Here is a 17,992-nt window from a genome sequence, read left to right on the forward strand (position 1 = left end):
TTTTTTTACTGATATAAGGGAGTAAAAAAGACCAATATTGATATATTGGCCGATATTCTTTGTGTAGGCTATATTATAGTACAGTATATTCAAAAGTTTGGACACACTTCCCACAGGTGACTGGTACTGTATATAGAATACAGTATATACATAAACAGAATATATATATAAATAAACATTTTTTTTAGCAATGATAACTCAAATGTGGTGATCAAACACTTATAATGATGTGACAAACATATGCCTATGTAATGGAGCCAGGGTATTTAACAATTTAACAATAAACTTTATTATTCAAAATGAGTCTGATATCAGTGCACTTAACAGTAAAGTTCACTTATTATAAATAACTTAAACACAAATAGAATAAAAAAATATATTTATAACTTGAATTAAGAAAATAGGTAACTGTGTAGGGTAAGCAAGCTACTGCCAAACTAACAGAGGCAGGTTTATGCAGGAACCACAGCTTTTCCAAATGTAAACATCTAAAATGAATAAATAATAGTAGTGAATAATATTATTTCACAAATTTTGTTGTGTATTTTCTGGTAACTAATCAAATGAACATGCAGAACATGAGGATAGTCTTTTTGCAGTTTAATATTTACAGACACTAGTCTATATAATGCAATTTGATTTTAGTGTACTGACCTGTTTTTTATGTATTCATCAGAAATACAAATTCATTTCAAATTCCATGAAATTCTGTGTTACACAGTAAATTCCGTTTTTATGACTGGATTCTGCGATTTTGTCCATGTTTTCAGCTTCGCGGAAATCACAGGGCCCTACTAATGTAGTAAATGAGTATGATAAGCTCATTTGTGAGAGTAAAAGATGGGAACATTGTTGTTTATTTACTTTAATATTAAGTCTCTCCAACTAGGTGACAACGTAGCGTTAAATCGCCATTTAACAGACTCAAGCCGGCACTGCACTGCCGGAAAGATACTAACTTTTCAGTCTGCTATGTTACTGACTGTACTGACAAACTATGCTGACACTGTGCCGCAACAGGACGCAACAAAGCGATCATTGAAAATCATTTGAACTTTGTGTCAGTACGTCATAAACAGAACAAGGCATCAGTTCACTGTTGGGATTTGTCACGTCGCGCCGAATCCAGTGTAGACAACAACACTAATTATAATTTCCGTAACGCCCTAACGTCACTGAATCAGCTGTTAAAAAGGAACGATCCATTCATCATATCATCATGCAAAACTAAGAATTAAAATCATTGTAACATGATGAACAAATATTGGTGAAGGTGGGTGTTTGGCAGATAATTTATTTGAAGCAGTGGACTAGGGTGAAGTTTGAGCTCATCCTCGCATCTCTACACTAAGACCAGTAGCAAACAATGGAGCGTGCTCTGCTGGACAAACTAAGTAATTACACCATAGAGAAGCATTTAATCTGTGTTATATGTTCTGTAAAAAAAAAATACATATATATGCGACAGGCTCATATCGGCCGATAATATCGGTCGGGCTCTACTTTCATCACAAGCTTTTTAACAGCTTCCACTGATGTGGGCCTCTTTGAAGATGGCTTAGGGACTGCATTTGATAACAAAGGAGACCTAAGATACCTGAGGCTTAGGTATTTTTTTTATAGCCACATGCCAGCATTAGACATTACAGCATGTCGTTTTATTTTTTGGTTTATATTTGTTTGAAAGACATACTTTGTAGTTCAGTACCAGCTTGTAGTAGGTGCTTTGAGCTTTTCAACATCAATTTATTTTGGTTTAGCTGTACCAAAGAAACGTTAAAAGTGTAAGAAGCTTATCATCTAATGAAGAGAGATGTTAACAAGAGATAGTCTTAAAGCTGCAGTGTTCACTTTTAAAATAAATAACATTTAAGATTAGAGTTGGGAATCGTTAGAAATTTTCCGGTTCCGGTTCCTATTAAAATCATTAAATAACTATTAAAAAATAGTGGTAAGGAAAAATGCACAATACTCAACTCCTCAATGCTTAATACTGTTTATTACTTACTGTCAACTTAATTTAAAGGTTGGCAATGTCAAGATTCAACATATATTACAGTATACGGATCTTCATAAATAGGGTTGGGTATTAGAAATTTTTAGATTCCGGTTCCATTTAAATGAACTATTTTATGTTTTTTACTATTTTACCTTCATTGTATGTAGTGCTGCTGGAAGGTAGTAAGTAATGTTGAGTAATGCTAGTCCATCAATCAGCATGTGCTTCAAAGTTGATGTTTTTTACACTATCAATAACATTTTGCTTTTCCAGCAGGAATAAGCTGGTTGGCTAAATAGTCCCTTGAGGGCTAAGACACTTGTTCATTTCCCTAAATTAATGAAATATAAACGGTTATACTTATAACCATGTATACACACACTCCATAAAGCCCCTATTTTACAAATAATAATGCAGTCAGGAGATGGTGTGATTTCCACATTTTTAAACATTTAAAATGCATGAAAATAAATATTTTCTATCACTTTGTTTATCACTCGTGAAATGACCTGTACACTAAATAATCTAACCCTCATACTTGCATAACAATAACAGTCTATTTATTTAGTGGTCCAAGTTGAAGTCAATATGTATATTAATGAGAATATGGGACAAATGTGTAATTTAGTGGCAGCAGGTGCTGCGCACTGCCGGTACATGTACAGTCAGACAAAACGACGTGGACAGTTATCAAAGGCGTGAGTGTGCGTACAGTCATGGGAAACGTGTTCGGTAGTTGAAGACCAGGCACATCTGTTGAATGCGCGTCATTGGAATCAATGTGCTCAGTAATTAAAGAGGCAAGGCGGCATTTTTGTTATTTGGTTTGTGACATCCTTTACGGGAAACGCTGAATTGTCAGAACACAGACGGAAGGCTGCTCACAGTGCTTGGTCACGTGTCGCACCAGAACCGTTTTCGGAACCGAAACTTAGAAATTGCTTACGGTTCCGATTTTCAAAGAACAGAACCGGTTCTGATTAAGAACCGGTTCTCGGTTCCCAACCCTATTTAAAATGTTCATCACTTGTATTGTAGAAGCTGTACATTGAATGCACTGTATGTCACTGTGAATAACATCATCTACCAAATACATTAATATGTAATATTTCACTCAGAAGCAGAAGCTTCCTTTTATCGTTTTCCTTGTGTTCTCTGAAGAAGAGTAACATGTATGTGGTTGTAGACTACTTGGATAGATGCTGTAAATTAAGTGTTGTTTTCAAGGATGGCACTAGCAAAACCTAAGGTCTCAAGAATTTGTACTGTATTTCAATTTAACTGAAAAAAGTGCTTTCTCTCTCCCCTTAACCCACTTTTGTCTTTTTACTCACAGGTGGCTTTCACATTGGATTCTTGAACATCTGATTCTGGCCGGGAAAGCAAGATAAAGACAGAGAGAGAGGACTGAACATCTGTTGAACACATTAGCGGAAGGCTGTCACCAGGTGGGCTGTATGCTGTGGCTTTGGAGACAGATCCAGAGGACTACTTTATGCCCACAGGCCTCGGCTAACCAAAAGTGGGATGATCTGGAGCGCTGCACACAGGCCTATCATTAGGCCATCGGGGCCCATGCTAAGGAATGGATAGTTTTGCTGCTAAATGTTACAGTGTAACTTCCCTTTAACTATGGGTCAACGGTGAAGGATTGGTATGGAAATCCTTTTTTTCCTTGGAATCAGCTAAAGCAGCAGTTGATGCAAAGCAACTTTTATTTGCTTTTTAGGATTTATATAATTTGACGTTTTTATATAAATGTCTACATAGCATTTATCGTTTTTAGGTGGCAAGCGTTATATTACAAAGCAGACTTTTGGATTTATGAACAAACAAAGACCATGGCGGCTACCTATCGCATTGTGGTCAGCAGTATTAACTGTTATAACAGCGTTGTGATTGACCGTCGTGTCCAGCACACTGTACACTACTGTAATGGGCCCTGTGGTGCACTAAAACATGGACTGAACTGCACAGTGGCTCACCGCAGCACTTGTGCTGAACTTCTTGACACCCCCATATCTAGAACTTGCTCTGACCGGCCCATCAGCCTTCATGAGTCCAAAATGATGGAGAATGGCAACACCGGACCTGGTGCTTTCTGTGACGACTACCACCAGGTCGTTCCTAGAGTTAAGAAAGGATCTGCAGTCCAAAGCTCAGCAAGCCTCAAGGATATTACAGGGGAAGCTATCAACCTGGCCAGTGGAAAAATCAAGGAGTTTTCATTTGAGAAAATCAAATACTCTTCCAGCCATGTGACTTTCAGAAAGGGCCGTAAGGTTCGGCCGGATTCCTTCAGTAGGAGGTCCACTGATCTAGACATCATCTATGGCCAGTTCACAGGCAATGATGAGAACTGTCCTCCATTCGGCCTGTTTCAGAAATCTGTACTCGAAGAGCATAAGCTAAGTCGCAGTGCATCCCTAGAGCAGAACTTAAACAATGTGGCCACGCTCTACCTGAACAGCCTCACCGAGGAAAACCTAATTACCCGCATACTGGAGAAGACCAAGGCAGACAGCAGTGCCTCAGGAGAAGACATTAAAGCATGTCTGGACATTCTCCTCAAGTGCTCGGAAGATCTGAAGAAGTGCACAGACATCATCAAACAGTGCATCAAAAGGAAGTCGATGGGTGGAAGCAGCGATGACTCTGGGAACCCTGAAGTCATTTATAAAAATGTGATGGCTCGTCTATCCAACTACCTGAAGAGGCTTCCTCTTGAGCTGGAACAGGGGCAAAGTGTGAGGCAGGAGCACAGCGAGCTTGCCGAACTAGTCAACAGCATACACGGGCTTCAACAAATCCCTTTCTCCCCCATCTTTGGCAATGAGCAGCCTCCGCGCTATGAGGACGTTGTTCAATCTCCTCCGCCCATAAAGCCTCGAATGAAACCTTCGCAGCCAGAACCTCCAGAAGGCTCTAGGGATCTTGCAAGCAATGTGAAACCCATTCAGAGCCCCTCTGGTTTGTCAGCACGTACACCTCCATCAACTAATGGGTTCCCGCATGGCAGCTTGCCTTCGGCCTCCAGTAGCGGTTCAGCATCTTATATCTGCCACCACACAGTCTCAACCAGCCGACCAGACACATTTTCTTCCACAAACTCTCTCTTGTCTAGCAGTAGTGAAAACCTCTGTAAGGATGCCATGGAGGCTCTGTATATCGAGGAGGAGGATTTGGATTTGGGAAGGATGCCGGACAGAGCGGTTAAAAGGGATGGGAAGCACAGCTGTAGTATTTCGGAGTCCAGACCGTTCTCCAAAAGACCCACTGGCTACTCCGAGTCTAGTGGTGCTGTTTCAGATAAACTCCATGAACTTAGTAGAAATGGAACTGTGTTCAAGCCTAAAAACGACTCGATGGTCAACCAGATGTACTTGCCAAAAAGCACAGATTCCAGACTGTTCCCTAGATCAACCTCACACATTAATAAAGGGGGATCCGATGACATTGATAAATTGCTGATGGACCTGGAGTGTCTTTCCCAAAACATGCAAAAGGAGCCTCCACTGCCCCCTAAACTTAAAAACTGTGCCCAGCAGACAGGCTCCCCCCAACATTTGATTGGTAACTCGGTGGCTAAAGATCTACCAGTGGCGGGTTTGTCTGGACCCTCTGTGACCAAGCCCTCTGAGACAGGGCTTGAGGCCACCGAGGAAGATGATGGAGCTCTGCTTCTCAGGATTCTTGAGAGCATTGAGAGCTTTGCTCAGGAGCTGGTGGAGAGTGGAGCCGGGAGAGGAACTCAGTCTAAGGAGCGAGAGGTCATGCGTCTTCTTCAGGACACACTGGCCAGCACCAAAGCAGAGGTGGCTCCACTCCCACTGCCTGTACCTCAGCCTGAGACTGCAACTACACCAGCGCAAACACCTAAATGCACACCTGACCCAACACCCTCAAGTGCACCTCCTGCTGTACAAACCCCTACTTCTACTGTTAGGGACACAGGCTCAACGCTTCTCATTCAGCAGACGCCCGAAGTCATCAGGGTGAGTTCAGCTAAACTGTATCTATATAGGGTCTTCATGTCTCATCCAGTATCTGTGCACTGTGTATCACTGGTAAAATGTAAAAAAGAAAAAAGATAACTTATAAGTTACACATTTCTACATCTAAACTTGAATGTACCCTTGGTGTTGTCTGCTTGAGCATCATTGGCTGTTGGCAGCTGTTGGTGAATGTTGCATGAGTCTCTCAAATGTCCTCAGTGGCAAAGCTGGATTTAAGAATCATAAAAGCTAGTCTGGGGCTGAAGTCAAATGCAGGGTATGCAAGGAAACTAAAGAACTTACAGTACATGGAGGGATTTTTTAAGAACAGTGAGCAGCTTTAGGGTAAACCAGGGACCCGTACAGAACTATAACAAAAGACTACAGACAGTCACTGATTTTCAAGGAGGCAAAACAAAATATTAAGAACCATGGATAGGTAAAGTTTTACAAGATAATTTGGCTAAATTCAGTTATTTTGTGTGTGTGTGTGTATGCAGTATATATATATATATATATATATATATATATATATGCACATATATATATATATATATATATATATATATAATTACATATACGTGTATATATATATATATATATATGCACACTTATACATACATACATGCATACATACTTTTTTTTGTGTATTTTTTTATGTAGATGTATTTTTCAGATTTTCCAATGGGTATTATATAACATATGAGCAGAACTGTGTATAACTTGGGCATAATGGAAGTGGAAAATCCATTTTACCATTAGCTAAAGCACAAAATTATAGCCTTCATAAACAGAAACCATTACATAAAATTTCCTCCTTGGAATAATGTGGTATGTGCATGGACTAAAACATGGCTTTTTAGGGGAAGTGGAATTTATCATTAATATAAGCAGTAATGGTGTAATCATTTTCTATTTTACAGGTCCATATTTGTCACCGGTAACTAGGGATGTCACGATTCTGAAATTTGGCTGACGATTAAGTGTCTAAAAATAATCACGGTTATTGCGATTAATTATCAGTTTTAGGGTGATTATGATGATTATGCCAATTATCACGATTGTCTGTTTTTTATGTCTTTCATTATATAATTGTGATTAATTTAAGGATTCAGTAAATAATTATTATGTTATATTTTAATCTTTGAGTTATTATTTTGCAGTGTAAGATTACATAGAGTATTGCAAATACTAAGAATCGACCAATACCGATCCAACACCAGCGCTACTTTTTTTTTTTTCTACACCACTACAGAATATCAATACTGTGTTTTTGGAACTAATGGTCACTCTTTTTTTAAACACTTTGTTAAACATAATCCACTAAATACTCACTTCCTCGTTACAGAGAAAAATGACATTTTAATAAAAATATATAAGCTATGAAATTAAACTAGCTGACTGTATAATTTAGCAGCAAAAACAATATTTTGAGAAAAAAAAAATCTTTGGTGCACATTATACAATTAAAACGTTTATTCTGTTAACTATTTGTATTCTTACAAAATACATTCATGAAAATAAGATGACAAAATGAAAACTTCTAATAATCTTTCTGTGTGCAAAACTTTGATAATGCGAAACGCTTCAAACAGAGCGGCACAAAGCTCTTATGCACATCCAGGGTGCAGAATGATGCACTTGAAGCAAAATGGAGTCGCAGCACTTATGCACATCTTATGCACATGATGTGCTTGAAGCAACATAAGTCACAGCATGCTGCACTCGGTACAAACAAAGAGAATAGAAATAAAGGAGCAATGAATTCCAGCAAGATGTTATTTTATGCGAATCCCCAGACCTTTATCTACACATCAAGTATTATAATGGGAATATATCATTTTGGAGAGAGAGTTTTACCGTGCTGAATGTCATAACTGAATGTGACATGCTGTTTGAATGCTGAGTGGAGAATGCTGAGTGAAGAATGACTGACATTTATATGGTTAAATTTAACCATATAAATATAATTCTGTCCCTCACATTAAGATATGGAATGGCTTCTGATGATATACAGTGCATAAAAACCAAACTGGTGCTCTTCTGTGTCTTTTGGTGTGTGACTCCCCCTTGTGTTGTATAAAAGGCACAATAATCAAGGTTGTCTGAAACAACCGCGGTTAGATCAAATAATCGCGATTAGATGGTTATTTAAAGGGGTCATATGACATTGCTAAAAAGAACATTATTTTGTGTATTTGGTGTAATGCAATGTGTTTATGCGGTTTAAGGTTAAAAAAAAAAACACATTATTTTCCACACACTGTACATTATTGTTGCTCCTCTATGCTCCGCCTTTCTGAAACGGGTCGATTTTTATAAAGCTCATCATTCTGAAATGCAAGGTGTGCTCTGATTGGCCAGCTTTCCAGTGCATTGTGATTGGCCGAATACCTCAAGCGCGTGACAGAAATGTTATGCCCCTTACCATTACCATGTCCTGGCGCGACGAGACAAAAACAATAAAACCCATTACAAACGAGGCATTTGTTGCATCCACTGGGGTCATAATTACGGATTATAATGACTTATTTATTTATATGTTTGAATCATCAGTGGCAAATTCTTTAAATATGAAAACCTACTTACAGGCTGTGAGTCAGAAGCGCCAGACTTGCAAAGTTGGAATTGCCCCAATTTATAGAAACAACTTTCGTGCACAGCCCTCCAAGCTTCAGGAAACAGTCCTCCGTAAAATGCGCTGCACACATCTGAATATTTGGGTTGAACTGTTCTGGAACAGTGTTGTAAATACAACTTAACCACTGATTTCTAGTTGTGTCCTCTTTTGGAAGGCCAAACAAAGTAGGTCAGGATCATGTGTGATCTGGAGCTGGCTGTCACCTTTAGTCCATTTTTTTGCACACCCATCATGGTGGGAATGAAGAAAGCACAGTTTGTCATACTCTAGTTCAGGGATCTTGGGTGAGACTCTGGCACATACTGGACATAACTGTTTATATATAAATGGCTTTTTTAAATGTGAACTACTTATGCCCATTTCTTTGTAAAATTTGTAAATGGTAGGTGCGTAAACTGGCAGCTCTCAGTGCCTTAAAACCTTCTAAATCATTATTTAGTGCAAGTCTCAAGAATGTTGTAGCCTTTCATGACCCATTTATTAGTAACTCTCAGCTCTCTAAAGTGTTGTCAAGCTGTTTATATCCCACGTCAGTCCTCCCAGCACAATTAACCCTTGCTCTTTATGTGTCCTCTGTTCTACCTCTCTCCCACCCTTTATCTTTTTTCCTGCCTGGTAAATCCTCACTTGTTTATTTTCCTGGCTTTGTAAACCAATACCAGCTCAGGATCTATCTCGGGCCTGCTATTTATGACGTTACCATGACATCTGTCAAGAGTGGAACCCCCTTAATAATGGGGCTCCTCCTCCAGTCCTATTTCTGTAGCTCCTCAGTGCATAACTAAGAAACTAAAGGTTGGATGAGTCGCATACTTGTGCACGAACATGCACGTACACACCCTTAAGTTCACATAGAAAAATGCCCAAATGGCTGATGATTTAGGTTTTGTAGAAATGAGTGATGAGGACTCCAAGACTCCAAACACTAGAGGTTTTATCTCGAACAAGTTTGAATTAGTTCCATTTAAAGTATGCATGTCGTCCTTTGAATGTTAGCCTTATTACAAATATACAAGTGTGAGATGTTTAGTTAGAAAACATGCATGTTTTCATAAAATGCACGTCCCCCAGTAACCGCCTCTCATTGGTCCACATGTTATTTTGGGACTGGGTTGTGATGCTGTAGCCATGCAGTTGGTGTGGAGGACACACAGTCCTTTTTCGAGAGCACTGGTAGGTCACAGCAAGAGCAGGCAGTGGGAATTTTGGCACAGACACTGTTAATGGTGTTGATTTGCCCAGGGCACTTCTCCTCCTCCTTGTCATCCACAGACAAAGGTGTCAGGAAGACTAAATCCGCTTACTCCCCACCTACTATTTCATCCCACTAAGAGACTGGCTGTCGCCAGAGGGAAAACGGACCCGGTGTTGCCGTGGGGGTCACGGCTAAGTTTGGGAATGGCTTTCTGCTTACCCGATCCCCTCTTTGGCACCCGAGGGAGCAATAAAAATAAGAGCGCTATGCCAGGAGCCCTGCCCACTGCCTTATTTAAACACAAAGCTGCCAATCGTGGAGATAAACAAGGCAGCGGAAACGTTAGACCCATGCAAGCAGTTGTGTCATACCTGGTTTGCTGTTTACGATGGGAATCTTGTTTTTAACAGGGTGCACCTGCAGTGCTTTCCTCGTTTCATCTCATTTAGTTCCTGCATGTGTCATCACAAACACAAAAGCACTGAATGGATCAAGATGTGGCCCATCTGTCATGTGTCAGCATCTAAGCATCTAGGGAACCAACTCCAGAGCTAACAGTTGCTGTTGTGCATTGCTGCAAGACCTGAGTGTGGTCTTTTGTTTGTGTGTCTTATTCCGTCTCATGGCTCATTGCTAGACCAAACAGCAGGTGAAGTTGAAAGTGGACGCTCAATTGGGTTTAGATGTTGGGGTCTCTGTGTTGACAGAGTAATCTGTTGCTCCGGATGCTGGGGCTAGTGCCACTCTCTTGAGATTGCTTATTTACTGCTTCTGTTTGGTTCTTGGTTTCACATGTGCGTCATGGTGAAACTTATGAACTAAAGACTTTTTATAGGCCTGGAGATGAAGGTGAAGGTAATTTAAATTAGTCTTCACTTGGTTGTTAAATGAGTTGTGGCCACTAGTAGCATTTCCACACACTTTTGCCCCATAAGACTTTAAAAATCATAAAAATCAGTTCACTATACGAAGATTCCCTCAAAATCAAATTCTAAGCCAATTCCTGTAGGAAGGTTTTTTTGTGGATGTAATTGTGCATTTGCCCCTATTTTTACATTTAGATTACCTTTAGCATCCTCTAACACTCAGTTAATTAGTTCATTTTTAAGTTAGAAATGTAATTTATACATATTTTAAAATTAAAGTTTATTTTTATATTCTGTCATTAATTACTCACCCTCATGTTATTCCAAACCTTGCAAGACCTACATTCATCTTCAGAACAAAAGAAGATATTTTTGATGAAATCCGAGAGCTTTCTGACCCTCTGTAGACAGCAACACAACTGAAATGTTCCCAGACCCGGAAACAAAGCAAGAAGAGAAGAATTGTTGAATAGTCAATATGTTTGTTTTCTTTGCACACAAAAAGTCTTACAGGTTTGGAAGGACTTGAGGGTGAGTAATTAATGACAGAATTTTCATTTTTGGGTGAGCTATCCCTTTACAATACTTTTCATTCCTTACACTATAATGTAATGATGCAAGAGTTCACTTGTAACATTAAATAGATTAATTTTAGTTTTTAGTGTTTTTGTTTTAAATTATTTAGACAAAATAATGTGAAATTTAAATGTTAAATTTTAATATCAGTCAGATTCCCTAATAATGAGCCTAATTTATAAAAAAAAAGGTGTGTTTGTGTGAGAATAACTTAATATATTGATGGTGCAATACTATTTCAGCACAGTTAGCAGCTGGTTTAACCTAATAATCTGTAGTAAGCACAAGGCTTTGCACTGAAATACCTTGTTCAAAAGCAGCTTCACCGTTTAGCACATGCACCCCTCAGATTTGAGTCTTGCATGTAAAATCTTCCTCCTCTTAGCCTAGAGACGGCTCCCACCATGTTGGACTGGAGACCTTGCCCTATTGGTGACCACATGGTGCAGACAAGGCAATATGTCCTTCACTGCACCTGTCAGGAAGTGCTGTTAATCTCCATGGTGACAGGGAACACCCTGCTTGGCAAAAAGAGTGTTACAGTCAATATAAATCAGAAGTATCTCTTCCAAGAGCTCAAGCTAACTATGCTTAGAGCCACAGACACACCACTGTGGGTCACCACTGGTCAGGCTGCATTCATTGAGAGTGGCTCAACACGTCACATCTGTTATATGCAGTGAAGAGAATCTCCAGAGTGCCCTTGTGTTTAGCATTTAAATCGATCATGAAATGGAGAATCAAAATGTTCTTGATATGTATACATATGAGAAGTTACTCTGAAATAAAAACATACTGCAAAACTTAAAACTAACACCCCAGTTTGAAATAAGAATTATTGTTTTCTACCCGTCTACCTGACTGTTTTAGATGAAAACCATACTAAGCTCATTATAAGATCAGGAAACATTATAAAATAGTTAAAACATTTTATTTAATGACCACTTAAAAAAAAAAAAAAAAACAAGGCTTGGGGAGAGCAACCCATTGCTCTAAGTCAGTGTCGTTTTGGTATTATTTCTTTACTGTTGTAGTATTTATGAATAATTTTTGTATTAGCTTTTTTTAAAATATATTTTCTGTTTTTAGATAACTGAGACTTCATGAATCCTTCTAAAGAAGGTTAAAATGACCAAAGAACAATGTTTTGGTGATGTATAATTTAACGCCACACAGTGATTTTTTTCCTTCTGAAAATGTTTTAATTAAGAGAATAAGGAAACCACTGCAATTAACACACCTGTGTTAAACCAAGAGCAACGGGAGACCTGGAAAAACAAGGAATAGGCAGAAACAGTGAGTAAGAGAGCAAAAATATGGCGATTAGAATTTAATTAAATTCTCACACAGTTCAGTTTGTACCAGAGTATGTGAGTGGAGTGAAGCGGCAACAGTTTCCCCTCCGTGCTCCAAGCCTTCAATAACCACTCCTCTCCAGCTCCGCTCCGGGTTCACCATTTCCCACTCCTCGCTCCACTGCTAAATTATTTCACTATGCATGAAAAATCAAAGTTCTGTTAAGAAATTAAATGAAACGCAAAATAAATGCATAATACTAGAAGAATAGTTTTAACATGGTTTACTGGAACACTACAATTAGCCCAAGTGCATATTAAATGATTGCTTAACTCACTTAGCTTACTTGTCTGTGCAAAGTATCTCTCTACTATAGCGAAGCTGAGGGTAGTTACTTCAGAAACAGAAAGAATATGCTGTAACTTTTCCATTTTTCTTCATTCCTGAATGTACGCGTGCGATCTGTACGTTATGTGCGAGCTTGTGTGCTCTGTCCGTGTGCAGCAATGTAGCAGCAAATAAGCTTTGAGCGGAGATTAACAAACTGTACAATTTACAACATGCTTTAACCTCCCGCACTCATCCCTAATTATGTTTTATGCATGAGTTGATATAATTTGTGCTCGTGACGGAGCGTTCTTGGACTTTCAAAAAATCTGTTCCTAGCTCCAGGCAAAATCACGCCGATACGCTCCCACTCCGCTACGCTCACATACTCTAGTTTGTACACATGTACATTCAGTCTGTACACCTGGCAGTCTGAAAAACTTTTCAAAGTACATTGTGGTCTTTCACAGTCAGAATCACTCAAATTTTGATCACAAGTGACAGGAGTGTATCTTTGCTCACTCCCTCAAGGATGAAAAAAGAAAGAAAGAAAGAAAACAGTGAGTGAATGTCTGTATGCCTGTTGTGTCCATGTTTTTATTTGCTAGAATTGTTTGCATAGGCTCAGTAGGGAATGACATCACCGGTATGGCTGTCTTGTGCTGAGAGGAAATGAAATCACAGGAGAGGTTTGAGCCAAGAAACCCCCTTATGTACAACATCCTCCTGTGAATCACCACCTGTTGCTATTTGTGAAGGGTTTCCAATACAAAAAAGTAACGGAAGAGGCTATAGCTCTGGTACGAAGCAAAATAAAAATACATGGCAACAAGACAACAGCCTCCTGAAACAGTGTGTATCAGTTTAAGCACTGATAGAGAACACTGATTGAAATCCAATCTCCTCCCAGCCCTTGGGATTTTTTTTTTTTTTTCAGGATTTAGGATATCTGAGGGGATGTGCTAACACAGTACTTAAGCCTCCATTTGTGTTGGAGGCTGCTTAAGTCCTCAAGCTGGCATGGAGATTTGACAAGACAAACAGGAGCTCTGTGTTACTTCCTGTAGCATGACCATCAGCATTGAACAGTGGTTTCCTGTTTTGAACAATGAAACTGTTGCTTATTCATAGTATTAAACTGTTTGTCTTCTAATGGTTGAGCGATTGTTTTGAGAGATCTTTTATAGGAAGATCCCAGTGTTCTGTTTGTGGTTATGTGAGATATATCTGTGTTTTCGCTTATGTCAGTATTTAAAAATATTGAGACATAAGTGGTCCTGTGGTGTTTGGTGAATTATGTATCGAGTTCATTAAAATAAGAGTGCTTTTGTTCGAAAATTCAAATGAATTACATCTTCAACCATCTAAAATAGCTTTTCTGTGAATCCATCAAACAAAACTCCCAGACTAATTGATAATGCTACTTTTGTGCTCTGAAGTATCTCTGAAAATTAAATGGTTCATTGTTGTGAAATTCTTCAGAAATAATTCAGAAAAATATATTTCAAAATATTGACTTTTATATACAGGTCCTTCTCAAAAAATTAGCATATTGTGAAAAAGTTCATTATTTTCCATAATGTAATGATAAAAATATATTTCATATATTTTAGATTCATTGCACACCAACTGAAATATTTCAGGTCTTTTATTGTTTTAATATTGATGATTCAAATAGTTTTTTTTTGTGTTTTATAAAATTAGCATATCATGAAAAGGTTCTCTAAACGAGCTATTAACCTAATCATCTGAATCAACTAATTAACTCTAAACACCTGCAAAAGATTCCTGAGGCTTTTAAAAACTCCCAGCCTGGTTCATTACTCAAAACCGCAATCATGGGTAAGACTGCCGACCTGACTGCTGTCCAGAAGGCCATCATTGACACCCTCAAGCGAGAGGGTAAGACACAGAAAGAAATTTCTGAACGAATAGGCTGTTCCCAGAGTGCTGTATCAAGGCACCTCAGTGGGAAGTTTGTGGGAAGGAAAAAGTGTGGCAAAAAACGCTGCATAACGAGAAGAGGTGACCGGACCCTGAGGAAGATTGTGGAGAAGGACCGATTCCAGACCTTGGGGGACCTGCGGAAGCAGTGGACTGAGTCTGGAGTAGAAACATCCAGAGCCACCGTGCACAGGCGTGTGCTTTGAACCAGAAACAGCGGCAGTAACGCCTGACCTGGGCTACAGAGAAGCAGCACTGGACTGTTGCTCAGTGGTCTAAAGTACTTTTTTCGGATGAAAGCAAATTTTGCATGTCATTCGGAAATCAAGGTGCCAGAGTCTGGAGGAAGACTGGGGAGTAGGAAATGCCAAAATGCCTGAAGTCCAGTGTCAAGTACCCACAGTCAGTGATGGTCTGGGGTGCCATGTCAGCTGCTGGTGTTGGTCCACTGTGTTTTTATCAAGGGCAGGGTCAATGCAGCTAGCTATCAGGAGATTTTGGAGCACTTCATGCTTCCATCTGCTGAAAAGCTTTATGGAGATGAAGATTTCGTTTTTTCAGCACGACCTGGCACCTGCTCACAGTGCCAAAACCACTGGTAAATGGTTTACTGACCATGGTATTACTGTGCTCAATTGGCCTGCCAACTCTCCTGACCTGAACCCCATAGAGAATCTGTGGGATATTGTGAAGAGAAAGTTGAGAGACGCAAGACCCAACACTCTGGATGAGCTTAAGGCCGCTATCGAAGCATCCTGGGCCTCCATAACACCTCAGCAGTGCCACAGGCTGATTGCCTCCATGCCACGCCGCATTGAAGCAGTCATTTCTGCAAAAGGATTCCCGACCAAGTATTGAGTGCATAACTGAACATAATTATTTGTAGGTTGACTTTTTTTTGTATTAAAAACACTTTTCTTTTATTGGTCGGATTAAATATGCTAATTTTTTTGAGATAGGAATTTTGGGTTTTCATGAGCTGTATGCCAAAATCATCAGTATTAAAACAATAAAAGATCTGAAATATTTCAGTTGGTGTGCAATGAATCTAAAATATATGAAAGTTTAATTTTTATCATTACATTATGGAAAATAATGAACTTTTTCACAATATGCTAATTTTTTGAGAAGGACCTGTAGTCTACAAAAGAGGTTTTGCTGTCTTATTGTTATTAAATCAATGCTTAGCAAAACTTAACTGCATTAACATCATGTGGGGTATAGTCAAAGCCATGAAATATATATTTAAATTAAAAAATTGGGCTATTTTACTGTTCTAAATGTTTATGTATGTAAGCAAGATCATTTGTTTGTTTCAAAGAAATTAATACTTTTATTCAGCAAAGATGCATTAAATAGATCAAAAGTGTCAGTAAAGGCATTTATAATGTTACAATTAATTTCTGTTCTATTTCTAAATAATTCCTGATTCCAAAAATATTAAGCAGCACATCTGTTTTCAACATTGAAAATAAGAAATGTTTCTTAAACACCAAATTAGCATATTTGAATGATTTCTAAAGGATCATGTGACACTGAAGACTGCAGTAATGTATGCTGAAAATTCAACTTTGCCATCACAGGAATAAATAACATTTGAAAGTATATTAAAATAGAAAAATCTATTTTAAATGGTAATAATATTTTACAATATTACTGTTTTTACTGTATTTTTGATCCAATTAATGTACCTTAATTAATGTGAGAATAAGAGACCCAACTGTTAAATGATTAGGCCTATGTGTGTATGCACACACAAACAAACACATATAGAAACTATATTTTACATATACTTGTAAGTATTACTTATACTTGTTTAGACACGGTCTGCCCCTTGTCTTCCAGGCCAGCTCGTACCACCTCTTCTGCCCCTTGGCTATCTGATCTTCTCCATGAGCATCGTTCTAAGCTCAGAGCTGCAGAAAGAGTATTGTGCAAATCACAAAATCCTACAGACCTTAATGTATATTGATCACTACTGTCTTCATTCTCTGCTAATGTCTCCACTGCTAAAAGGACATAATATCACAACAAAATCAACAATTCGCCTAACTCTCATGCCCTCCTCCTCCCCCTCCTTCATCAGCTCAAACAGCTGACGACTTGGCCACATTCCTCATTAATAAAATTACAAACCTCAGTGCACAATTTGCCACACCACAAACTGTCAAACACATCTTACCAGCAAACATACACTTATTTTCATCCTTCTCTCCACTCTCTGAGCCAGAAATCTCTAAACTCATCCATTCCAATCATCCTACTACTTGTCCGCTTGATCCTATTCTATCTCATCTCCTTCAAGCCATTTCTTCTGCCATTGTACCTGCATTCGCTCACATCGTTAACACATCCCTTCACACTGGTGTTTTTCCCTTAACATTTAAACAGACTCGTATAACCCCACTTCTTAAGAAACCCACTCTTAACCCAATTCTTTTAAAGAACTACAGACCGGTTTCCCTTCTATCTTTCATTGCAAAAACACTTGAACGTGTTGTGTTCAAACAAGTCTCTGCCTTTCTCACACAGAAAAATCTCCTGGACAGCAACCAATCTGGCTTCAGAAGTGGATTTTCGACCGAGGCTGCCTTGCTCTCAGTTGTTGAAGCCCTAAGACTGGCAAAGGCAGCTTCCAAATCTTCTATACTTATTGCTGGATCTGTCCGCTGCTTTTGATACAATGAACCCCCAGATTCTCCTGTCAACCCTATTGGAAAATGGCATCTCAGGAACTGCATGCCATTGGATTGAGTCTTACCTTTCAGATTGGTCCTTCAAGGTATCTTGGAGAGGTGAGGTGTACAAGTCGCAAAATCTAGCTACTGGGGTGCCTCAGGGCTCAGTTCTTGGACCACTTCTCTTCTCTGTCTACATGGCATTACTAGGTTCTGTTATTCAGATACATGGCTTTTCATATCACTGCTATGCTGATGACACTCAACTCTACCTCTCATTCCATCCTGATGGTCTGAAGATAGCCGCTCACATCTCAGCATGTCTACCAGACATTTGTTGTTGGATGACGAACCATCACCTTATCAAACCCATCACTTTATCAAACTTTCACCATCCAGTTAGGCTTACCAACCATAACTTCTTCAAAAACAGCTAGAAACCTTGGTGTTGTGATTGATGATAAGCTGAATTTCT

The 17,992-nt window shown here is 38.9% G+C and overlaps 1 protein-coding gene across 4 annotated transcripts in view; it reads left to right on the forward strand.

Moving 5' to 3' along the window:
* The window catches only part of LOC109082535 (protein phosphatase 2, regulatory subunit B'', alpha), an 83,663-nt gene that overhangs the window by 40,560 nt on the left and 25,111 nt on the right, over window positions 1-17,992 (forward strand). For all 4 annotated transcript variants that reach the window (XM_042718262.1, XM_042718261.1, XM_042718264.1 and 1 more), the window contains one exon: window positions 3,336-5,994. In XM_042718262.1, the coding sequence (XP_042574196.1) occupies window positions 3,841-5,994 (2,154 nt within the window). In that variant the 5' untranslated portion in view covers window positions 3,336-3,840. The remainder of the gene's footprint in view (window positions 1-3,335; window positions 5,995-17,992) is intronic.

Source organism: Cyprinus carpio, chromosome B2, assembly GCF_018340385.1.
Source record: "Cyprinus carpio isolate SPL01 chromosome B2, ASM1834038v1, whole genome shotgun sequence".
Lineage (NCBI taxonomy): Eukaryota > Metazoa > Chordata > Actinopteri > Cypriniformes > Cyprinidae > Cyprinus > Cyprinus carpio.